Here is a 21,273-nt window from a genome sequence, read left to right on the forward strand (position 1 = left end):
AAGGACATCCCCAGGCTGCAGAGAAATGTATGAATATTCACAATGAGGGGGATAAAGACAGAAAATAGCCTCCCATCAGCCAGGGCAGGCCTCCCTGCCAAATGAATTCTGCCACAGACTTAAAAAAAAAAAAAAAAAAAAAACAACCAACAAAACAAAAACAATTTTCAGTTTTCAGAGCTTACTGGATCCTCGAATTGGGGGTACAGTGAAGCACGTCAATCAAAGCGCACTCCACACTCTCCTGTGACTTACACCCACAGCTCCTCGATGAAGTGTGCATGGGTTAATGGGACCTGGCAGCCAGCGCCACAGACAGCCCACGTTACTTCTCATTCCTCCGATGGCCTGTCCCTCCTGTGCTCACATCCTGGTTCTCCATGTTTACTCTTTTCTCCATCAACAGCTCCCTGCCCAGCACTTCGTCCCTCTGAGCTCGACTCTTGTCCAGGGCTAACAGCACCCTGCTCTGGCCATCTATGGTTTGTCTAGGCGGCTCTGCAGAACCCCAGCATCTCCCAGCAAGCTTCTCCTCCTTTCTTCTTCTGAGGGCCCTTCCCTGATGGTGACATAAGGATCTCTCCGTAAGCTCCCAGGCCCCCAGCCACCAGCCAGGTGAAGGGGTGGGAACCAGCTCCAAAGGTCTGGCTCATGGCAGGAACTTTAACCGAGGCCATAGAAGCAGCACACTAACCCAAACTTTAAAAACATCCACCGGACAGTACTCAGCAAGGAAAGCAACCTTCAAGTGTGGATTCATCAAAGTCTGTTTCTATGCCTCTCCCTGGCGTTTACCAGGAAGCTCCCCAAGGTCAGGGCGGTCTTATTTACCTTGGATCCTCCACAAACACCTAGTAGATGATTAATTTCTGCCTGATGAAGGAGTGATTGTGTCCTGCTCACACTTCTATCAAGGCTTCCATAAAAGCCAGGAAAAGTGAAAATCTAGGTAGGGTCTCTGCAGTACCGACCTCATGGTTCTTTTCCAAAGTGCACCCTTCTGCCTTTATATTTCCATTCGCAGTCAACCACAAGCTGCCAGAAAATGGGTAATTACAAAACTCCCCTACCTTACCCCATGACCAATTTTAAGGCCCAACTATCCCTATATACATGGACCCCAGTATTGGGTGGGTATTGAGCTGGATAACTGCAAAATCCCACGCATGGAGGATCCTGCCCAGACCTGGAGACCCCAGGAGACTAACCAAGGTGGATTTTGTGACCGGAGACCCTGGAGGTATTTGGAGCAATCGGGCTCAGCCCCACTGGTCCTAAGGTCCAGAGCAAGATAAGTACCCCAAACTACCCCGGCCACTGGTGGTACCAGCCTCGGGGTGAGGGCACCGGCTTCGGGCACCAGTTCTCAGGGGCTGTATTTTGTAAAACACCAAACCAGCAGCTGCGACTGAAACTCGACCACGCGCAGGTCTGAGACCTGGGCTGGACCCACGGCCATCGCCGGCTGGGTTAAGCACGTCCAAGGCCGCCACTACAGGCACAGGGGAGCGACCGAGTTTCTTTTGGTCCCGGCGAGGGGCGGCTTCGTCCAGTAAAATGTGTTTTCCAGCGCTCCAGGAGGACAGTGCACACGCAGCCGCGAACGCCCCCGACAGCAGAGCCCGCTCCCGCCCGCGCATCGTAGCGTAGGGACGTTCGTTTCAGGGAGCGCCGGCCACGCGGAGCCCACCCCGCACTTCACCAGGCACAGACGACTGCGGCGCAAGGTGCCCGCTGCCCCGAGCCTTAGAACGGCAAACAGAAGCAAAGCGAAAGTTTGGAAAACGTGCTCTCCTCTTACCAGTTTCTGAGCTTCTGGGCTCAGACAGTCTATTTCCTTGTTCTGCGTGGCCGCAGGGTTGGTCATCCTGCCCAGCTATAAGTCCGCCTTCTCGAACAACCGGGAAAGAGACTCGGTAAACTCCTCGGATCCGCGGGCAGGCAGGCTCTCAGCGCAGCCGCATCCCCAGAGTGGCGGGATTACTGTTCCCGGAGACAGAGCGCGCCCGCAACGGGAACTCGCCCTTCCCAGAGCAGAGGCGCGTCTCCGCCTTTCCCGGGCTCGGGCGCGGCCGGGGCGGGGCGCAGGTGGCCGGGGCTGGCCGGGCCGGGGGCGGGGGCGCCCGGGGGCCGAGGAGCCCGGGCCGCCTCGGGAGCGTTCCGCCCCCGAGGGTCCCCCGCCCAGCCGCGCGCGCGCCCCCCGCCCCCGCGGGTCCTCCCCCACCCCCACCCCCACCCCCGCGCCCACCCCCAATCCCGTTCAGCCCGTGCGCCCCGTCCTACCCGCCCCGCGCCCCAGCTGCGCGGTTATCAATCACCGCCCAACCCCCTCCTCCAGATACCGGAAAGGCGGAGGTGGGCGGGGGAGAAAAAAAGCCGGCTCCGCCCACAACCCCGCCCCGGCTGCGCGCCCAAAGTCGGGGAAGGGCAAGTTGAGGGGCCGTGGGAAGAGGGGGCTCGCCGGAAGAATCCCACGCGGGGCAGGGGTCCGCTTGCGGAGGGGCCTGTGCCGGTCTGCGCGGGGGAGGGGTTCTCAGAGGAGGAGCCAGCGCCAGGCGGGGCCTGCACGGGGGCGGGGCCTGTGCGGGGGCGGGGCGGACTGCCGCCCTGACCCCGCCCCCGCCCCGCCCCGCCCCGGAGCTGTCTGCGCCCTGCTCCCCGAGGCTCCCACCCCGCGACGTCCCTAGAACTCGGGCCAAACTGAGCTTCTACGTTTTGCCGCAACCTCCGCCCGAGCACAGCAGCACTTGCCGGCGGGGGTACCCTGTTAACGGGTCACCCCGAGAAGGGCCGGCTTCCAGAACCCCAAAACCGCGCCAACCGCGCCCGCCTCCCGCTCAGCAAGCCGGCGCAGCGAAAAGCTGGGGTGCCAGCGGTTCGGCGCGGATCCGGGGGGGCTGCAGCGCGGCCGGGAGGATGGTGCGAGGCAGGGGCCGAGCCGAGAGGAGAGATGGCAACGGCCTTCCCCGCACGCGCCTCCTGCAGCCGCAGGAGGAGGCTCTTTCTTTTCAAAGTCCAATGGGCAGAGCAACGCCACGTTTCCTGACCTCGCCAGGCTGGGGCAGATTTTCATGGGAACGCTGACCTGTCCTGGCCAGGCCCTGTGCCCGCGGTGCCTGGAACCTGACTGCGCGCCCTCCTCCTTTCCCCCCTGTCCTTCGACGCTGCCCTCCTACCCAGGAGCTCCTTCTCAGAAAGACCACCTCCCCGCCTCCAAACCCGAACTTGGAACAGAATCGCTTGGCCTAATTCTCTGCAAAGGCGGCTCCAGAAGGTCTTGCGAGACCACAGATTCACCTTTCGATGTTACAGTACCCCAATTTCCTACTCTGCCGCCTAATCCAATTCTCGCCAGCATGTTAGCGCAAGACCCGTGCGCACGGACCTTCTTCCCACTGTGGACCGGGCGCCCCTGAGCACCAGGCTTCACAGGAGGGGGCCCGTAAAGGAAAGGGTTAACTCGGAGGGTGGGCGGACAGAGGAGGTACCCGAGGAGGATCCGACCTAGTTGAGAGGGTAGGGGCCACAGAGAAGAGAGGCTGAGTAGATGTCTGGAGTGACCGCTGTGGGAGGAATTCACCAGGCTTCAACTTTGATTAAGACGAACACAGCGCAAAGCTTTCCAAGCTTTGACGGATAGCATCGTTAGGTTTCCCAAAATAACTTTCAAAGAGATTGAAATGCCCACATTTTAATACCTGTTTTCTTGCTATACCTCTTTTTAAATATGTTACTATGTTACAATTCCTAATTCTTGAAAGTTAAATTCACTGAAGAAAATAATTTTACACTGTTCTGCATAAACAAGTACGGAACTTACAGAATTTATCATGGAAAGCAATTATAATTTTAGTTTTAACTTCACAGATGAGAATAACAGACAATAAAATAGCCGTCTTTGAGACTTCAGTTTGAATATTCCAATCTAGATAGGCAAATCCTAGAGCTACTAACCATCCTAAACCCTGTGACCACATCTCCCAGGGCAGGGCACAGGGAAAAGGTGTCATTTCCTGGAAGCCATCTGCATTCTCCCCAACCCCCAGGCAGCCATCCGGTCTCTAGGTATCAGCTCCACAAAACCATGCAGGAAAGGGGTTAAATGGGTTCTGGAATTAAAGCACCTGGTTCAGAGGCACCCGGGGTGGCTTAGTAGCTTAAGCATCTGACTTTTGATTTCAGCTCAGGTCCTGATCTCAGGGTCCTGGGATCTAGCCCAGCAGCAGGCTCTGCACTCAGCAGGGAGTCTGCTTGTCCCTATTGGTCTGCCGGGCCCCCCTGCCTCAAATAAATAAATAAATAATATCTTTTTTAAAAAAGATATTATTTATTTGACAAAGCACAAGCAGGGGGAGCAGGCAGAGGAAGAAGGAGAAGCAGGCTCCCCGCTGAGCAGGGAGCCTGATGTGGGACCCCATCCCAGACCCTGGGATCATGACCTGAGCTGAAGGCAGATGCTCAGCCGCCTGAGCCACCCAGGCATCCCAATAAATAAAATCTTAAAAAACAAAAAAGCACCTGGTTCAATTCCTGGCTCTGCCACTTATTGTGGGATCTAGAGCAAGTTGCTTAGCCCTGTGTCTCAAGCTTCATCTGAAACATGCCAATGGTAAGGATAGTGCCCCCGGTGTAGCGCCCCCGGTGTATGGGAGCACCAAGGGCACCCACGTGCAGACCCCCCCACCCCAAGCAGCCCTGCTGGCTTGCTGGAAATGCAGACCAACACTATTGGTCAGCCACTCTGTTCCCTTGGTCGCCAGAGTCCCCATACAAGTCACCCAGGCCTTCCTGTCCTTCTCTACAGCAGGAAGGAAGTGGGGCAACAATAGGTTCAAACAGCAGAGAAACGGGATGACCAGAGAAACCTTGGGAAGGGCTGGCTGCAGAAGCTGTGGGTGGCAGGAGACTGTCAGGGAGTAAGAAGCGACTACTTTTAGTCCTAGGAACAAACTAACGATACCAGCAATAAAATAATAAGAGTCAGTGCCCAGGAGATTTCTTATTGCACAGAGTGGTAGCACATTAGAGAAACCTGCTGTGCTAACGCCCTTCCAGATGGGACACCAGCGCCTCTGAGTGTGTTTCAGTCCAGCTGACCCCGTGAGATGGCCAAGCCTCAGAACCATTCCAGCCACGGGCAAGTGGCAAAGTCTATACTGTAAGTAGAGCGAGCCCCGAATCCTAGTTCTTGGTGTTATTATATAGATCCCGGGGCCCAAGAATAACGCATAAAGGGTCTATCTAGTCGCCTTCTGTTAGTTTTGATTATAACTAGGTCTCTAATGGAAAGAGCCCCTCATTGAAGCCCCCTTCCCAAACAGGCCTTTTTTTTTTTTTTTTTTTTTTTTAACTCATAGCAAGGCCACTTGTGAGGATGATTAATGAGTGACTGGAACCTACAAACTTGTTTTTGGAAAGTGCACGAAGACGTCAGAGACAGGGGTGCAGCTGTGAAAAGTGACGTTCAGTAGAATGGGACACACTCCAAGACACCTTTTCCCCGTGCTCACAGCTTAAAAGACGCTTGGCACAGTAACAGAATTAAAACCGCCTGAGAGTGTCAGGTGAGAAGGAGCACTTAGGAAGCCCTGGGTTCCCAGGGTGTCTTCGAGAGGCCTGAGTGGCATGGGGTGGGGGTGCTCAGGAACAAGGCGGCCCTCCGCCTAGCCGGGACCAGTGCTCCCCCAGGTCCTTATATGAGGAACTGTGAGGTTAAGGACACTGGTCCAATTTCCCAGTTCCACTCTCTGTTGGTCAGGGTGCCCCTTGTAACAGGTTGACTGGGAGTTTCCAGCCCCTTCCCAGGTGCCAGGCGGTTAAGGACCTGCAGACAGGCAGTCACTGCTCAGGCAGGGGAGCTCTGTACGGGGGAGGCGCTGTAGGTGTTGTAAAAGCTCTGCCTTGTCCTAGGCATTCCTAGAAGCCGCCAAGCTTGGGATCCTCTGTGCCCTCCCGACAGAAGTTAAATGTCCAACATCTAAAGAAACAGTCCTCCGACGTACCATAAGATTATATGCAGGGACTTAAATTTCTTAAGGAACCCCTAAGAAAAGAACCAAAGGTAAAGAGAGCTGTCTCACTTTGTTCTGGGAACATCAGAATCATAGCTAACCAGCAAATGCCAGAACATTTAACCAACGTGGCCACACCCAAACTTGGTTTACTCATCTCCACAGTGTTGGCCTGTTGCCTGATTCACGAGCTTCGCCTCCTCCTGTGGTTTGGTTCTAAGTGCTAGAACCACAGAGACAAGCCCTTCCTGGGATCTTAGCACAGAGCAGAGGGCAGACGGCGGAGGTGGGGGAGGGGCTCTCAGCCTCCCCTTTAGTCAGATGACTGACCCGAAACCATTTTTCTAAGTCACACCCATAATTGCTGTTTTTTGTGAACATGAATCACTATTCATATTGATTACAACAAAATAAACAACTCTAAATACTTTTACAAACAATGAGCTTATTTTACTTTTTTTTTTTTTTTTTTACTTTATATGGATCCTTTTGACTAATATCACAGAACACCTCATATTAAAAAGCTGGTTCATGAGGAGATTACCCAGGCCTGCACAGCACTTTTCCGTTTACAAAGCACTTTATACACACACCGAGGCCCACAAAGGTCGTATAACTTGTCCGCAGACCTGCATTGTAAGAATGAGGCTGGGCTCACTGACCCAAGTCCCCACTAAAAGTCTGAGCCCTTAGCATCCCGTGCACAGCACAATAGAGTTGCCCTCCTCCCAGCCACCACCCAGGGGTCCTCACTGGGAATGGACAGTCAGCAGACAGGCCAAGTGAATGTTCTCAGTGGTCCCCCTGGGCTTAGCCTGTACCAGTAACCCCCTCTTCCACTCCAGGGGTGCTGAAAAAGCCGTGTACACACCCAGATCAATGTGCTAGCCAGCTTTCCCCAGAAAGACTTAGGGCATTGGTAGGGGGCATCTAATGGAGGGCAGACGGTGCCTGGCATCTGCAGAGAAGCTGCACCCCATGCAGCAGTGAACATAGCTGGCGGGCCAGAATCTGGACTGTCTCCAGTGGATAGAAGCATCTGGAGCAAGAGTAGCTGAAAAGAGGACTGAGCTAGTTTCCTGCTCAGGCGCCTGGGTAGCTCAGGCACCTAAGCATCTGATTCTTGGTTTCAGCTCAGGTCATGATCTCGGGGTCGTGAGATGGAGCCCCGAATCAGGCTCCGTGCTGGGCATGGAACCTGCTTGGAATTCCTGCTCTCCCTCTCCCCCGCCCCTCCCCCTACCTACTCGCCCGCTTTCTCTCTCTCTCTAATACATACATACATACACACATATAGCTCCTGCTTATGGGGCACTCGCCTGTGTTGGGTGTCATACAACCACATCCTTCATTCTCTCAGCTGCCTACGACTTGGCACTCACCCCCCCTCCACTAGGAGTGGGCCCTTCCAGGATGGGAGGGTGTTCTCGCCTTGGGACACAGGAAGCACTTCACAAATGATGGAGGGGTGCGTGAATGATTCTCCTGATAAAATGGAGGACTTTGGCAGGTTATCATTAACTCTCACTGATCTACTTTTTTTTTTTAAGATTTATTTATTTGAGGTAGAGGGAGAGTGAGTGAGGGAGCAAGAGAGCACGAGAGTGGGGAGGGGCAGAGGGAGAGGGAGAAGCAGGCTCCCCGCCGAGCAGGGAGCCCGATGCGGGGCTCGATCCCAGGACCCTGGGATCATGACCTGAGCCGAAGGCAGACGCTTAACTGACTGAGCCACCCAGGCGCCCCAGGAATTTTTTGTTTGTTTGTTTTAATAACTACCTACTACTCAGCAATTCACCAGACTTCTTTTAAACCGTTTGGATTTTCTAAGGAAGGTGGTGAGTTTGAGTTTTGGTTGGACTTCACTGGAATTGGTGGCAGGAAGCCCTGGGGAGGGGTCCAGCAGGCCCGGCTGCACTGTTGGACGTGCGAACGGGGTTAAGGTGCTGAGGAACATGGGAGCATGCACAGAAGAGGAAAGAGGCAAGGGGAGGAATCATGGGGCTCCTACAGGTAGGGAGTGAGAGGTGTGTCAGCAATAAGCCAAGACAGACAAGGGGTGGGCAGAGAAACAGAGAAAAAGGCGTCTCCCGAAAGCCACCATTCACGCGCTTCCCCAGAAGGCTGGTGTGAAGATCCGTGTTCCATAAGGCGGATGGAAGGAAGAGAACGGGTTTGAGGAGTGAAGATCTGTGTTCCATAAGGTGGATGGAAGGAAGAGAACGGGTTTGAGGAGTGAAGATCGTGTTCCATAAGGCGGATGGAAGGAAGAGAACGGGTTTGAGGAAGCCTTTAATTTACAGCTAGGAAAACAGTGGCTACTGCATGCTGTTGTTAAAATTCTACAATCAACCATTTTCAGTGGTTTGGGCATGTGTAAGGAATGGCAGATCGCAGCCTGCGAGGAAGAAGGGATTGGGGGAGGGTCCAGGTAGGGTACGTGTTCATTTGTCTCTCTCTTTTTAAGGATGGGAGAGATTTTGGAGGCTGAAAGTTAGGAGCCAAAGGAGAGTGGGGGAAACTGGGGTAGGTGTGGGGACGGGTCTGAGACTGGTGCCCAAGGGGTGGGAGTGGGGCATGTATGGACTTGGGGATTTGGCCCTGATTCTGATCTGAATGGAGAGAAATAAATCATGTGGCCAGGAGAGGCCAGATAACAAGGACCTTGGACCACAGAGCTGAGGGAGGAGGAAGGGCAGGAGAAGAGAAACTGATTGGGCCCGCCACGGAGCTGCCTGAGGCCCCACCGGGGTGATGCTGTTTCCAGTTCCCGAGCACAGAGCCCCGTCACGGAGCCCCAGAAAGCCCAACAATGCTGTCACAGGGTAAAATTTGATCCACACTTAACATAATTTCTAATTTATTGTACTCTGGAAATAAGTTCATCTCTAAGAGTGTCCAGCCATAAGTCCACAGCAATCCTGGGGGGAAAAATGTATCCATTTTTCCATGCCATCCCTCAGAACTGGTGATCCGAGGCCAGACTGAGGACCTGAGAGATCACAGAAACATCTCCCATATATCCTGACCAAGGAAACAGCCACATTCACCAGAATGTGAATTTTCTTACGAATCGTGTTTTTCATGAACACAACACACCACAAACATCAACCGATTACTCTCTAAAAAGATGGAAAATAAAACAACTAAAATCCATCATGTATTTCTCAGCCATGTAGGAATAAATTGTGAAAAATCCCCTTAAGTTAACTCCAAAGCAAAGAAAAGGATACATCTATATATGTTCTCTGAATAGTCAATTTAAAATGCTTTTGCTCAGAATAAATAGTGACAAGGAAAAATAAGCTTTACTCCGGAGAACTGTGTTCCCTAGCTAACCGAACACCCCACCAATAAGAAATAAACCAAATGCTTCGGTATATACTTAGGAACAGAATGTGGTGATTAGATAAATGGAAGCAATATTTTTTTGAGGTTCTCACTCATTTATTTGGCTTGGGCCTTAGTCCTCTTGCCTATGAGTTTAACATTCTAGAAAAGATAGAACGTTCCTTATAATCAGAGCCATGGAGCAAATTTTTACCCTCCAGAAATCAATCAGGCTACAGATGTGATTGACAAATGTCATTCACAGATAAGAAGTGTGGAGGACATAGGACTTTATGATGTGATTTTTTTTAAAGATTTTATTTATTTACTTGAGAGAGAGAATGAGAGAGAGAGAGAGCACATGAGAGGGGGGAGGGTCAGAGGGAGAAACAGACTCCCCGCTGAGCAGGGAGCCCGATGTGGGACTCGATCCCGGGACTCCAGGATCATGACCTGAGCCGAAGGCAGTCACTCAACCAACTAAGCCACCCAGGCGCCCTTTATGATGTGATTTTAAGTGGTACCCACAGCCAACGGGGAAATTTAAGGGCAGGTGACATGAATTCAAGGGTTTAAAAATCAGGCACTCCCACTAATAAGCCGTTTGACTTAAAGACGACCTGACTTAAGGACAGATGAGAACATCAGAAGTGAGCCCCCTTCCACCCCAAAGTACAGAAACTCCTGAAACAGCATCCCTAAAATCATCTCTCTAAGGAAAATAAAGACTAGTTAGCACACTTCAGCATGGCACTAGAAACACATGCCCACACCCTACTATAAGGGTATTTCCCCTCTGCACCCGATGCCCTGAAATACAGGGCCAAGATCAGTCATCAGCTACTAGACGCCAGAAAAGTATCAGATCATGAACAACTACTTTATCATCAATTTGTATGAACTGTGTATCTTTACAGAAGACTTTAACATAGAATCAAGAAGTCTTACCTTTGAAAAATGAGTATTTTAGATGAAATTCAAGGGAAGTTTGAGGAAGAGCAAAGACCAGCAGTCTGGAGAGGCATGTTTGGCACAAGAGTGGAAATTCTGGAATAACTGGAGATCAAATAGCCACTCCTGACCACGTCACTCCCAGTACCAGCAAAGAGGTCAATTACAGGCACTTTTATACCCAACATCTTGTGGGGCGGCTTCGACCCGCCTTTGAACAAGGGGAGGGCGTGGTTCTCTGAGCCCACTGGAGGCTCTCAAAATGCTTCTTCTGACCAGGAGGTTTGGTTTTAGCTACTCAGATTATATTGAAGCACCCTCCTCTTAACCCCACTTCCGTGGAGGCATCCGGTATCAAATGTGGGATTAGACTTTATGAGGGAACTCTAACATAAATAGAGAGCAGGGTTTCTTAACCTCAACAGTGTGGACATTGTGGGCCAAACCATTCTTTGCTGTGGCATCTGTCACGGATGTTTAGCAGAGTCCTTGGCCTCTCTACCCTACTTGTGACAACCCAGAACGTCTCCAGATATTGCAAAATGCCCCCGGGGAGAAGTCCTGGTCTAGAGGGGCTTATACCTTCGTCAAAGGCATCCACGTTGTACCAGAACAGTGACTTATCAACTTATACAAATAAGTCATGCTCCAATAGATTCACAGCTACCCATGCACAGAAATCATGGTCAAGAAGAACTATTTCAAGCCACTGCCTAATATCTCTGGTCCTCTTTTTTCTTTAAGTGAGAACTCAAAAGCAAGGTTAGTTGTAGCAGGAAGAAAGTCAGCACCAGGCACTGCGAGACAGGACGTGGGGGCCACAGGGTGGGAAGTTGGAAGCTGAGATTTCAGATGTAGTACAGTCATGCCAAGGCCAAGGCCAAGGCCAAGGGGTAATGGTGGAAGTAAGAGCCTTGCAAGCAAGAAGGTCAAAGAATGGAGTTTTGCTTCCTGGCCCATCTGGGAGGGTAAGGGCCAAGGAGTCGGGGCTGAGGGGATCCCCAGCAGCCTGCACAGCTGACCCGGAGGCCCAGCGATTCCTGCAGAAAGCCCTCAAACCTCCAAAGTGGAGATTGGGGGGGTGGTGGTGGGACATCTGGCTGGAATCCCTGCTTTGCTGCTTATTAGTTTGTAGTTTCGGGGACTCCCGTGACCCCTTCCAGCGTCCTATGTAAAAGGGGAGGGACACAGCTACCATATAGGAGGGCAGCTCACAGTGGGACCCCAGGCTGGCCCGAAGAGCTTGCGGCACATTCTGTCTGTTCTTCCAAAGCACACAGACTATATTTCCTGCAAGATAAGGGACTCTGGAATTACAGTTCACATACAGGTTTAGAGAAGACGTAGGTAGTCTTGGTCATTTAATTAGTTTGGATTAGGTTTAAAACTTTAATCAGCATTTTTGGAGCACTCAGGGAGCTCTGCCCTCTGTCAGGCAGCTGCCCCCGCTCAAGCCCAGAATTTTGGCATTGCCTACTGCTCTTCCCAAAGCCAGGCTTTCGGTGTTCTCGCCCTTAGACAAGTATATTATGAATATGACTAGGTAAAAATGGATGCATATAGACAAAGACTGGAAGGAAACACAATAAGCAACACAGCTGTCCTATGCAAGCAATGGCATCGTGGGAATTTTATTGCTTTTGAGAGTACATTTAGATATTGTTAGAATGTTCTTTTTTTGTAATAGGTTAAGGAACTTGAACTTTATTCCGGGAGCAGTAAAGGACTCACTGAAAGTATTTGAATAGGGAGGTAGGATTTTGTTTGAACAAAGAACCTGTAGGCTACAAAACAAGTTGAAAATCGCCCTCATTCTTTTCCAAAAATTTCTTGATGGTTTCACTATTTACTCTTCTAGATTAATGTTAGAGCCCACTTGTCAAACACAGAACCAGTCCTGTCCCCTAAACTGGAATTTTATTTGAATTACATTATATTTATAAATTATTTGGGGATGGATTAACATCTTTACAACATTGGGTTTTCTCATTCAGAAACAAGGCATGTCTCTCTCCATTTTAAAATCTGATGTGTCCTTCAGTATACTGTAATAGTTTTCTTCATATAGGTCCTGCGTATTTCTTTAGTCCTAAATACTACCTTTTTACCTTAAGTAAAAAAAAAAAAAAAAAATCATTGTGGGATATGGCAGTGCTATGGGTTTTTTTTTTTTAATATTTTATTTATTTATTTGCCAGAGAGAGAGAGAGAGAGAGGGAACACAAGCAGGGGGAGTGGGAGAGGGAGAAGCAGGCTCCCCACGGAGCAGGGAGCCCGATGCGGGGCTCGATCCCAGGACCCTGGGATCATGACCTGAGCCGAAGGTAGATGCTTAACTGACTGAGCCACCCAGGCACCCCTATGGGTTTTTTTTCTTTAATGTCATTACAAACGATTGCAAACTGAGCTCCCAGCTTTTGACTAATTTTTTGCATCAGGCATACGCACAATCTGCGGGTGGTTACACATTCTACCTCCTCTCCGGAGTTACACTGCGGATTTCTTTGTCCTGTCTGCACATCAGAAGGGCTGTCAGAGTAACATTCCAGCGGCCCTGGTCTACTGGTCTCATCTTAACATGGGTCCTCCACACCCAGCAAAACAGCAAGGATGCAGCAGCTTCGCGAGTTAGTGCTTGTGCTGTAATCACGCAGGGCAGGACTCAGAGCTTGTTAGAATTTAAATAGCATTAAAGTTGCCAATAAGGTAAGCACAGGATCTGTTGTCAGTCACCCGCCAAGGGACCCAAAAGGAAGCAAATGACAAGTCTGAGAATAAGACGCTCTTGGCTAAAGGCTAGAATCTAATTTTGATCAATAAAAGATACACAGTCAAAGCAATTTGTAGAAGGACTAGCACTGAAGCGGGTGGAAAGTTAATTATTGTTGGTGTTTGAATACAATTGCTTTTTGCAGGGCGAGGCCCCTGTGGAGGAACACACCGGTCTCAGGTCTGTAGGGCCAGCCCTGCCTGGGCGGAAAGCTTCGAGTCTGTCTAAACTTGCTGCTGGGGGCGCCTGGGTGGCTCAGTCGGTTAAGCGTCTGCCTTCGGCTCAGGTCATGATCCCGGGGTCCTGGGATCGAGCCCCGCATCGGGCTCCTTGCTCAGCCAGGAGCCTGCTTCTCCCTCTCCCTCTGCTGCTTCCCCTGCTTGTACATGCTCTCTCTCTCTCTGTCAAATAAATAAAATAAATCTTAAAAAATAATAATAAATAGATAAACTCACTGCTGGCCTCCGGCCAGTGATACAACTCCTTTCTAGGCCTCGGTGTTTTCATCTGTAAGATAGGAGTAATGATGTTACCTACTTCGTATAGCCTTATAAGCATCAAATGGGTAATTGTTCGTAATCAATATTTAACTAAATAAAAAGCCAACCGTAAATGCAGGGCAGATTCTTGGTCTCTATAATGCACAATGTTACAAAATAATTTCAGGAGCATGCAATCTAAATCTTACATATCCAGTCATCATTTACCAAAGGGTGTGGGAGTTAACTTTTGTCCCAGACCAACCGCCCCTCCCTATGAGCCTTCCTGCCCCGCCCAGCACGGCTCTGCCTGCCCCGTCTCCTGCTCAGAATGCACAGCTTGCATGTACCCCCTGGCGCTGGTTCAACCCTTAGAATCCCAATACTAACTGGAATTCCACGTCAGGGGGCTCTTGCAGAAGTGACCATGTTACCTTCCTAGAACAAGAGGCCTGAACTTGGCCACCGTTACTTTCTTTGAGGTGCATGGTCACTTCCTAGTTGCGATTCTAATCTAGATGCTGGACTTGAACTTCACAGGCCCGATAAGGAGATATGACTGTGTCTCCAAAGAATGGTGTTAGGCAAGAGAAGCTCATGAACTTCTCTTTTCGGGTAAAGAGGCTCTCCTACAGTAGGTATGGGTTTTTGAAAAAGAAGAAATTATCTGCAACTAAGAATATTAAATCTTTTTTTTAAGATTCCATCCATTTTTTGACAGAGAGAGAGAGAGAGACAGTGAGAGAGGGAACACAAGCAGGGAGGAGTGGGAGAGGGAGAAGCAGGCCTCCCGTGGAGCAGGGAGCCTAATGTGGGGCTCGATCCCAGGACCCTGGGATCATGACCTGAGCTGAAGGCAGACGCCCAACGACTGAGTCACCCAGGCGCCCCCTGCAACCAAGAACATTAAAAAGATAGAAATATTCAGAGATTTCAGCTCTAATATTCTATGATTACCTAACATATATGTCCTACATTTAGACTAAAACATAATAGAACTATCTTTATCTCTGGAAGAAGGCAAAGGCAAGTAGGCAGTGAAGAACAGAAGTCTGGGAGAAAAGGCAGGGGAGGGGTGGTCCAACTCTAAGACCTGCCTCCTGGTGGCCACAGGGGAGCATTTCCAGGGGCCCTGAGATAAATGTTCCAAATTTGCTTAATAATATCAGATAATATAATGATAAAATGGGGCCTTAGCACCCATGTTCTCTTTATGTCAATCCACGTAAAAAATTTTAATTAATTCATATTAAATACAAAAACCAATTTATTCCTTCATAAGTGGAAGTAACCCCGAGTGTCCATCAGCAGATGAGTAAATAAACACAGTGTGGTCCATCCACACGATGGAAATATTACTGGGCCTTAAAAAGGAGGGAGATTTCAACACCTGCTACCATGTGGGTGAGACTTGAAGACATCATGCAAAGTGAAGGAAGCCAGACACAGAAAGACAAATATTGTCCAATTCCACTTATACAACATCCCCAGAATTGTGAAATTCACAGAGACAGGAAGCAGAAGGGTGGGCACCAGGAGCTGGGGGAGGAGGGTAGGGAGTCCGTGTGTCATGGGGACAGAGTTTTAGTTTGGGGAAGATGAGAAAGTTCTGGAGACGGATGGCAGTGATGACTGAACAGCATGAATGCACTTTAAAACAGTAAAGATGCTAACCTTTGTTATGTGTATTTAGCACAATTTTAAAAATAGTGGTAAAAAAACTCCAATTTACTCTGTTTATGCAGTATCACAAAAGAAGGAAGAGGAACGTCAGTGTGGAGTTCTCCCCAGAAAACTGAAGTTATATGGTGTGAGTTCCAAGAGTCTGCACTCCACGTGAAATTGGCCACACGGAAGATCTGGAAATCCGTGTGGAAGAAATCTTCCAAGTATGTGACCAGTGCACATATTTTAAAGCCATCTCCCTGCCATGACCTCTCTAAAGCTGCAGCTCATGGAAGTCGAAAGATTTAAGTCATCACGGCCCTACATGAGTTTTCAGATACCATCAGCACAGCAAGGACAATTAGGACTGGCAGGATGGCATTCTATGCGGACAGCTGCTAATTTAACTTAAAAAAGGGAGCGGGGCGGGCATGAGGCAAATACTGTTTGCTTTAAGTATCACATTTTACATTTTAGCCATTTTACCATGGGAAAGCAACACGCAATAGTAAAAATCATGTTAATCAGATTCACAGAAACAGAAAGAAGAATGGTGGGTTCCAGGAGCTCACGGAAGGAGACAGGGAATTGTTTAATTGGGACAGAGTTTCAGTTTGGGAAGGTGAAAACGTTCTGTGGATGAACAGTGGTGATGGTTGCAAAACAATGTGAATATACCTGAGATGCCGCTCACCTAGAACGGTTACATGGTAAATGTTTTGTTTTTTTGATGAGCATGTACTATTTTTAAAGGGGGGAAAAAATAACACAAATTTCATTTTCTTCCATAACTTCATTGGAAAAGAAAGGAAGGAAGAATGGAAAGAAAAACCTTTATGTTTTGTGTTCCTAGAGGCTTCTAAACCTAATGAAAGAAACTGTAATGAATGAGGTGGGCGACCACTTCTACTTCATCCCTGCTTTTCTATCACACACGCCTCCGGCATGCCAGTGGGGACCTGTGGCCAATCTCAGAATAATATTTTTAAATGCTTAAAGCAAAGTATATTGGGTTACAAAGTAAATGGGTTATTCTGAAATATATTATTAAAATGTATTTTTAAATCGTGCTACAGTGTATCAATCAGAGTCCAATCAGGAAGTCTACACCAGTCCTGGTAACAGAAGGGTTGCATACAGGGGACCCAACGAGCAGGTGCTGGATGCCTGAGGAGGTAAAGGGGCTCAGGTCGCATGGAGGCAATGACCTTGGGGACAGCCAGGGCTGGGTTACTGTGCTCCAAAGGCCGGGGGTACCCAGAGCTCTGAGCAGGGTGTTTTAGAATCTGGCAGGGCTCCCTGACGACGACGGGAGTTTCTCAGTGTGGGACAAACACTGGAGGCAGAACGGAACCCTGCGGCCGTTGCCCAGAGACGCGCAGAGAAACAGGAAGCAGGCAGGAGGAGTGGTTCTTTCTGCCGCGCGTGCCCTGCTGGCTGAGCCCCAGCCCCAGCCTCACAGCAGGGGGAAGAAGTGGGGGCTGGAGCTTAACAGCTAGCACAGAGGCGGGCTTCTGTACTAGTGCATTCAGTAACAAGAGTTCGTACCTGCCATAGTGTTGACACAGTGGTGTGCACTTTCCCCAGCTGCCTGCAACCACTGAGAAGTGCCAAGCAACACCCGGGCTCTCAACTGGTGGCCAAGTCACACACACTTCGAATATACTGAGGTGTTTGGCCTATATTCAAATTGGAGGTAATGCTGTTGTTTTTCCTATGCAATTTCAGGGATCTCTTGAAATCTAACCGAAGCCTTTTGGGGGACTCGTGGACCCAAGGTTAAGAATCTTTCTGGGTCTTTTAAGAGGTCAGATACAGTTCTTTGTCTTGTTTAATTTTGCTTTTAAAAATCACACACTTGGGGCCCCTGGGGTGGCTCAGTCTGTTGAGTGTCTGACTCTTGGTTTTGGCTCAGGTCCTGAGCTACTGGGCTCAGTGCAGAGTCTGCCTGAGATTTTCTCTCCATCTCCCTCTGCCCCTCCCACTTGTGCTCTTCCTCTGAAAAGGATAAATAAATATTTTTTTAAAAATCACATGCTTGATCATTGATACCACATCTCTTTTATGCTTTGAAAGAGAAAATAATAATAATGCAAATTCATGCCTTTGTGCATACCTCTCATTTCATTGATACTATCAACCACTCCTGCAAGTAGTGAATAGTGATCTTTGCATTTTATTGACGAATTACCTATTTCTGAATGCCACAGAAAGTAAAGAGAACACACACTGCACTTACATCCTTGTCCCACACTCATGGTGGAGGTGGGTTTTTCAGATTCCTGGGTGGTCTTCAGAGTGTTTCCTGTAATGCCTCTTGCCTCTTGGTGGGGCTCCCCTGGCCCCACCAAGTTGACCATGACCTCGCTGTCCTGAGCACCAGGGCAGTATTTCTCCTCCTGACTTCTCCAAGCTTCAGTGCACCTGCTCCTTGCCTGTCCCAAAGGCACCTCAGACTCGACACTTCCGAAGCAGAACTCCTGTTGTCTCTGAGACGCCTCCTGCATTTCCTCTCCCATGGGGGCACGACCAACCAGCGCTCCCTAGGCAAGCTTTACCTAATGTCTCTGTGCCTCAGTTCGCCCATAAGTAAAGGTGTGGCAATAATGGCACCGACCTTACAGGATTGTTGTAGGGACTCAAGAAGACCACACTTGCACGGTGCGCTCACAGAGCTTTGATGTCCTCAACGCCCACACACGCCTGCTGTCGGCCCTCTTCTCAAGGACGATGCGCCCCTGCTTCCCCCTTGAGTTCCCCAGGCAGCCAGCTTCTGCTTCAGTACCACCGTGGTGCCCTCCCACCAGTCAGGTCTCAGCGGGCCTCCTCACAGTGATTTCAGTTACCCCCCAACAGCGCCCCCAACACTGCTGCCAGCGCCATCCCTTCCAGCCCCTCGTTCGCTCATTCATTCAGTCAACAAACACGGATCGAGGGCCTACCACTTGTCACGTACCAAGCCAACTCTGGATTAACAATGACAACAGGCCATCACACCTCCCAGGGGGAAGACGGGTGTTAGATAATCGCAAGTAATTAATTATAATTGTGAGAAGTGCCATGACATTAAACAGAAATGTGCCCACAGGGTGCCAGGCTTGGGGAATGCCGATGGGGACCCAAAGCTTGGGGCCTTCTGAGGAAGTGAGAAGTGAGTAGCCTGGCTGGGAGAAAAACTAAGCCCTCTTGTGAAAGCTCTGACGGCCTTCCCCTGGAGAATGGGGTGAAGCCCGAAGGCCTTTTAGATGTCCGTCCAGCTCTCCTTGATGAGGCGCCCTGCCACGGGCCACGCCTACACTGTCCTTCTCAGCTCACCGACCAGTGACAGGCGAATCCACTCTGCCTCCTGGTGGTGACTCCAGCCTTAGAGAGAGAACCCCCAAATTTCTCTCTCTCTCTCTTTTTTTTTTTTTTTACTAAAGCAACTTACAAAAATTTAAGTATTTGTAATAAAGGAGGGCCCAACCCTTGGCTGAAGAATTTAGTTAGCAACCTAATCCATAGCAGAGTTTTATTTAATATAAAAACAAGCTCACTTTTTTACGTCTTGTACAGTGAACATACATGCATTGATAAGTCTATTTTTAATCTAAAAAGTTTGAACCCTTCTGTTGCCCATATTGTAACAGAATTCCATCAAGCTCTAGGAAAACACGGCAACTACCTATTAAAGAGAATGAAAGTCAGTACTTTGCGGGTTACGTATAGCAATACTTGAAAAGACAAGATGAATCACATTGAAAATACAGAAGGGCTTTGTTTAGACCTTCAAGCTAAGGGAAATATTTTAAAACTACATATTATCCATTTTTAGATATTTGTAAGATTTTATTTCAATATATGATAGTTACTTTCCTAGAATAATCAGAATAGGGGCCCCTGGGTGGCTCAGTCATTAGACGTCTGCCTTCAGCTCAGGTCATGATCCCAGGGTCCTGGGATCGAGCCCTGCATTGGGCTCCCTGCTCCGCGGGAAGCCTGCTTCTCCCGCTCCCACTCCCCCTGCTTGTGTTCCCTCTCTGTCTGTCAAATAAATAAATAAAATCTTCAAAAAAAATCAGCATAATAACCCAAATTTAGAACAATTAAACTTAAGTCAGTATTTTTTTTCAAGTAAACTCTACCCCAACGTGGGGCTTGAACTCACATCCCCGAGATCAAGTGTCCCACACCTGCCAGGTGCCCCAGTCAATTTTTTCTTTAAGGTCAAGATAAAATTAGTATTTCAGGGGTGCAGAAAATTCTCTGCTTTCCATTTTGAACAACTAATATGGCATCAGATACCTAAGAATTTTTAATCTTTTATTTTACCCAATATTTTATTTTTCAAATATTCAGTTTTCATTGAACACAAAAGTCTAACTCTCTTGCACAAAAACTGCATGTTCCATTTTTGTTTTAAGAAGCTCTGTTTTGTGGTCTACTATATTTAAAAAGTCACTAACAAGTTTCTAACAAGAAATCGACTGTGTTGGCCCTTCCTCTGTAAAGCGGGTCCGTCAGCGACTGAGGGTCCCGAGGCTGAGACAGCCGGCTGTGTGCATCCACAGAATTCTAGAAACTGTGAGGACTTAACTACCATTTCCCTTCTATCACTTAGTAAAAGATGCAGATATCAAAGCGAGGGAGAGTTTTCTTTCCCACCTGCTGAACAGTGAAAAAGCGTTAAGAAACATGTTGTCAGACTGGTCAGTAACATCACTGAAATATAATTTACTTAGGTGGTTGAAGATATTTCAAAGGAAAACCAGTGACAGACGCGCGCGCACAGGCACAGGCACAGGCACAGGCACGCGCGCGCCTAGGCACACAAAGCCAGTACAGGTACTGACTAGACGAAGGCGCTGGGGGGGGGCCCCCCCCCCTGGCCCGCCCCCCCCCCCCCCCCCCCCCCGGGGCCGCGGGAACTGGGAGCAGGAGGAGCGCGCAGCTGGTGCACCGCTCAGAGAAGCCCCTGCACCCCAGAGAAGCCCTCGCTCCCTGTGCGCTCCCAGCTCCTCCTACTGCATTTCTCTTTAGTCGTTGCTAGAATATAAAAGACTACACACATTTTGTCGTTGTAATGGTTCACTTCTGATTGGACATTGTCCGACTTAAGTGTTCAACCAACCGCACCTGTAAGCCAGCGAGAACCTCTTTGGGCTATCCTGGGTTTCTTTTTCTTTACTTTTTTTTTTTTTTTTTTTTAAGGTTTTATTTCGGGCACCTGGGTGGCTCAGTCGGTTAAGCGTTTGCCTTCGGCTCAGGTCATGATCCCAGGGTCCTGGGATGAAGTTCCGCATCCCCTGGTCAGCGGGGAGCCTGCTTCTCCCTCTGCCTCTGCCCCTCCCGCCTGCTTGTGCTCTCTCTCTCTCTCTCTGGCAAATACATAAATAAATATTACTTATGTATTTGAGAGAGAGTGAAGGAGGGAGAGAGAACAGGAGCGGGGGGAGAGTCCATGTGATCACTGCTGCACAAGCCTCCCGGATGCCGGAGCCTGGCTCACGCAGGCGCCCTTCGAGCTCACTGAAGCCTCGGCGGCCCTGAAAGGTCAGCGTAATTGTTCCCGTGGCATCATGGTGGAAACTGAGGCTTGGGGGTGAGTAGTGTACTCAAGCGGTGCAGGACTATCCATGGTCCTGACTCTTTCCCACCCCGTCCCTGGCTACCTTCGGACAAATGTTTATTCCCTCTCTTAAAACCACAGCTGGGAGGGGCCTCCAAACCCAATCCAGCTCCTACAGGAGATGTCATTATTCCAGTCTTGACAAGTGACTTAAGGCCTCACGGCCAGGCCGACACACCAACGTGTCAGGGCGCACACGTCCTAGAACAGAGTGACCGCCATTTGAACAATACTGCTTTTGGCCCCCAGCTGTGTTTATAGCGACAGCAAATAGCTTCATTTGGGACAGTTGTCTTCCTCTCTGTGAAAAAATCCAGCTGACGAATCATCCTTAGAGTATGCACTACTTTTTCCCTTTTAGAATTGTAGTCACCCACCACCCTTTTTCAGATGTCCAAAAGCACAGAAAACCTGCTCCTCCCTGCTGGGTTGTGTTGAAAGGTTTGGTGCTCTCTTTCATCC

The 21,273-nt window shown here is 49.4% G+C and overlaps 1 protein-coding gene across 37 annotated transcripts in view; it reads right to left on the reverse strand.

Annotated features, from left to right (window-relative positions):
* Nucleotides 1-21,273, reverse strand: part of LRRFIP1 (LRR binding FLII interacting protein 1) — a 141,667-nt gene that overhangs the window by 78,661 nt on the left and 41,733 nt on the right. Inside the window, exons 1-2 of one of the 37 annotated variants that reach the window (XM_073876623.1) lie at nucleotides 2,343-2,492; nucleotides 1,802-1,983 (exon numbers count right to left, since the gene is read on the reverse strand). The exons of 25 other annotated variants lie outside the window; for them this stretch is intronic. In XM_073876623.1, coding sequence (XP_073732724.1) covers nucleotides 1,802-1,867 — 66 coding nt within the window. In that variant the 5' untranslated portion in view covers nucleotides 1,868-1,983; nucleotides 2,343-2,492. Of the gene's footprint in view, nucleotides 1-255; nucleotides 690-1,801; nucleotides 2,166-2,283; nucleotides 2,493-21,273 lie in introns of those variants that run through there. 11 more of the 37 variants (XM_073876621.1, XM_025889043.2, XM_073876614.1 and 8 more) reach the window with 11 other exon arrangements.

Source organism: Callorhinus ursinus, unplaced genomic scaffold, assembly GCF_003265705.2.
Source record: "Callorhinus ursinus isolate GAN/ISIS: 27379988/994484 unplaced genomic scaffold, GSC_fseal_2.0 scaffold2, whole genome shotgun sequence".
NCBI classification, from domain to species: Eukaryota; Metazoa; Chordata; class Mammalia; order Carnivora; family Otariidae; genus Callorhinus; species Callorhinus ursinus.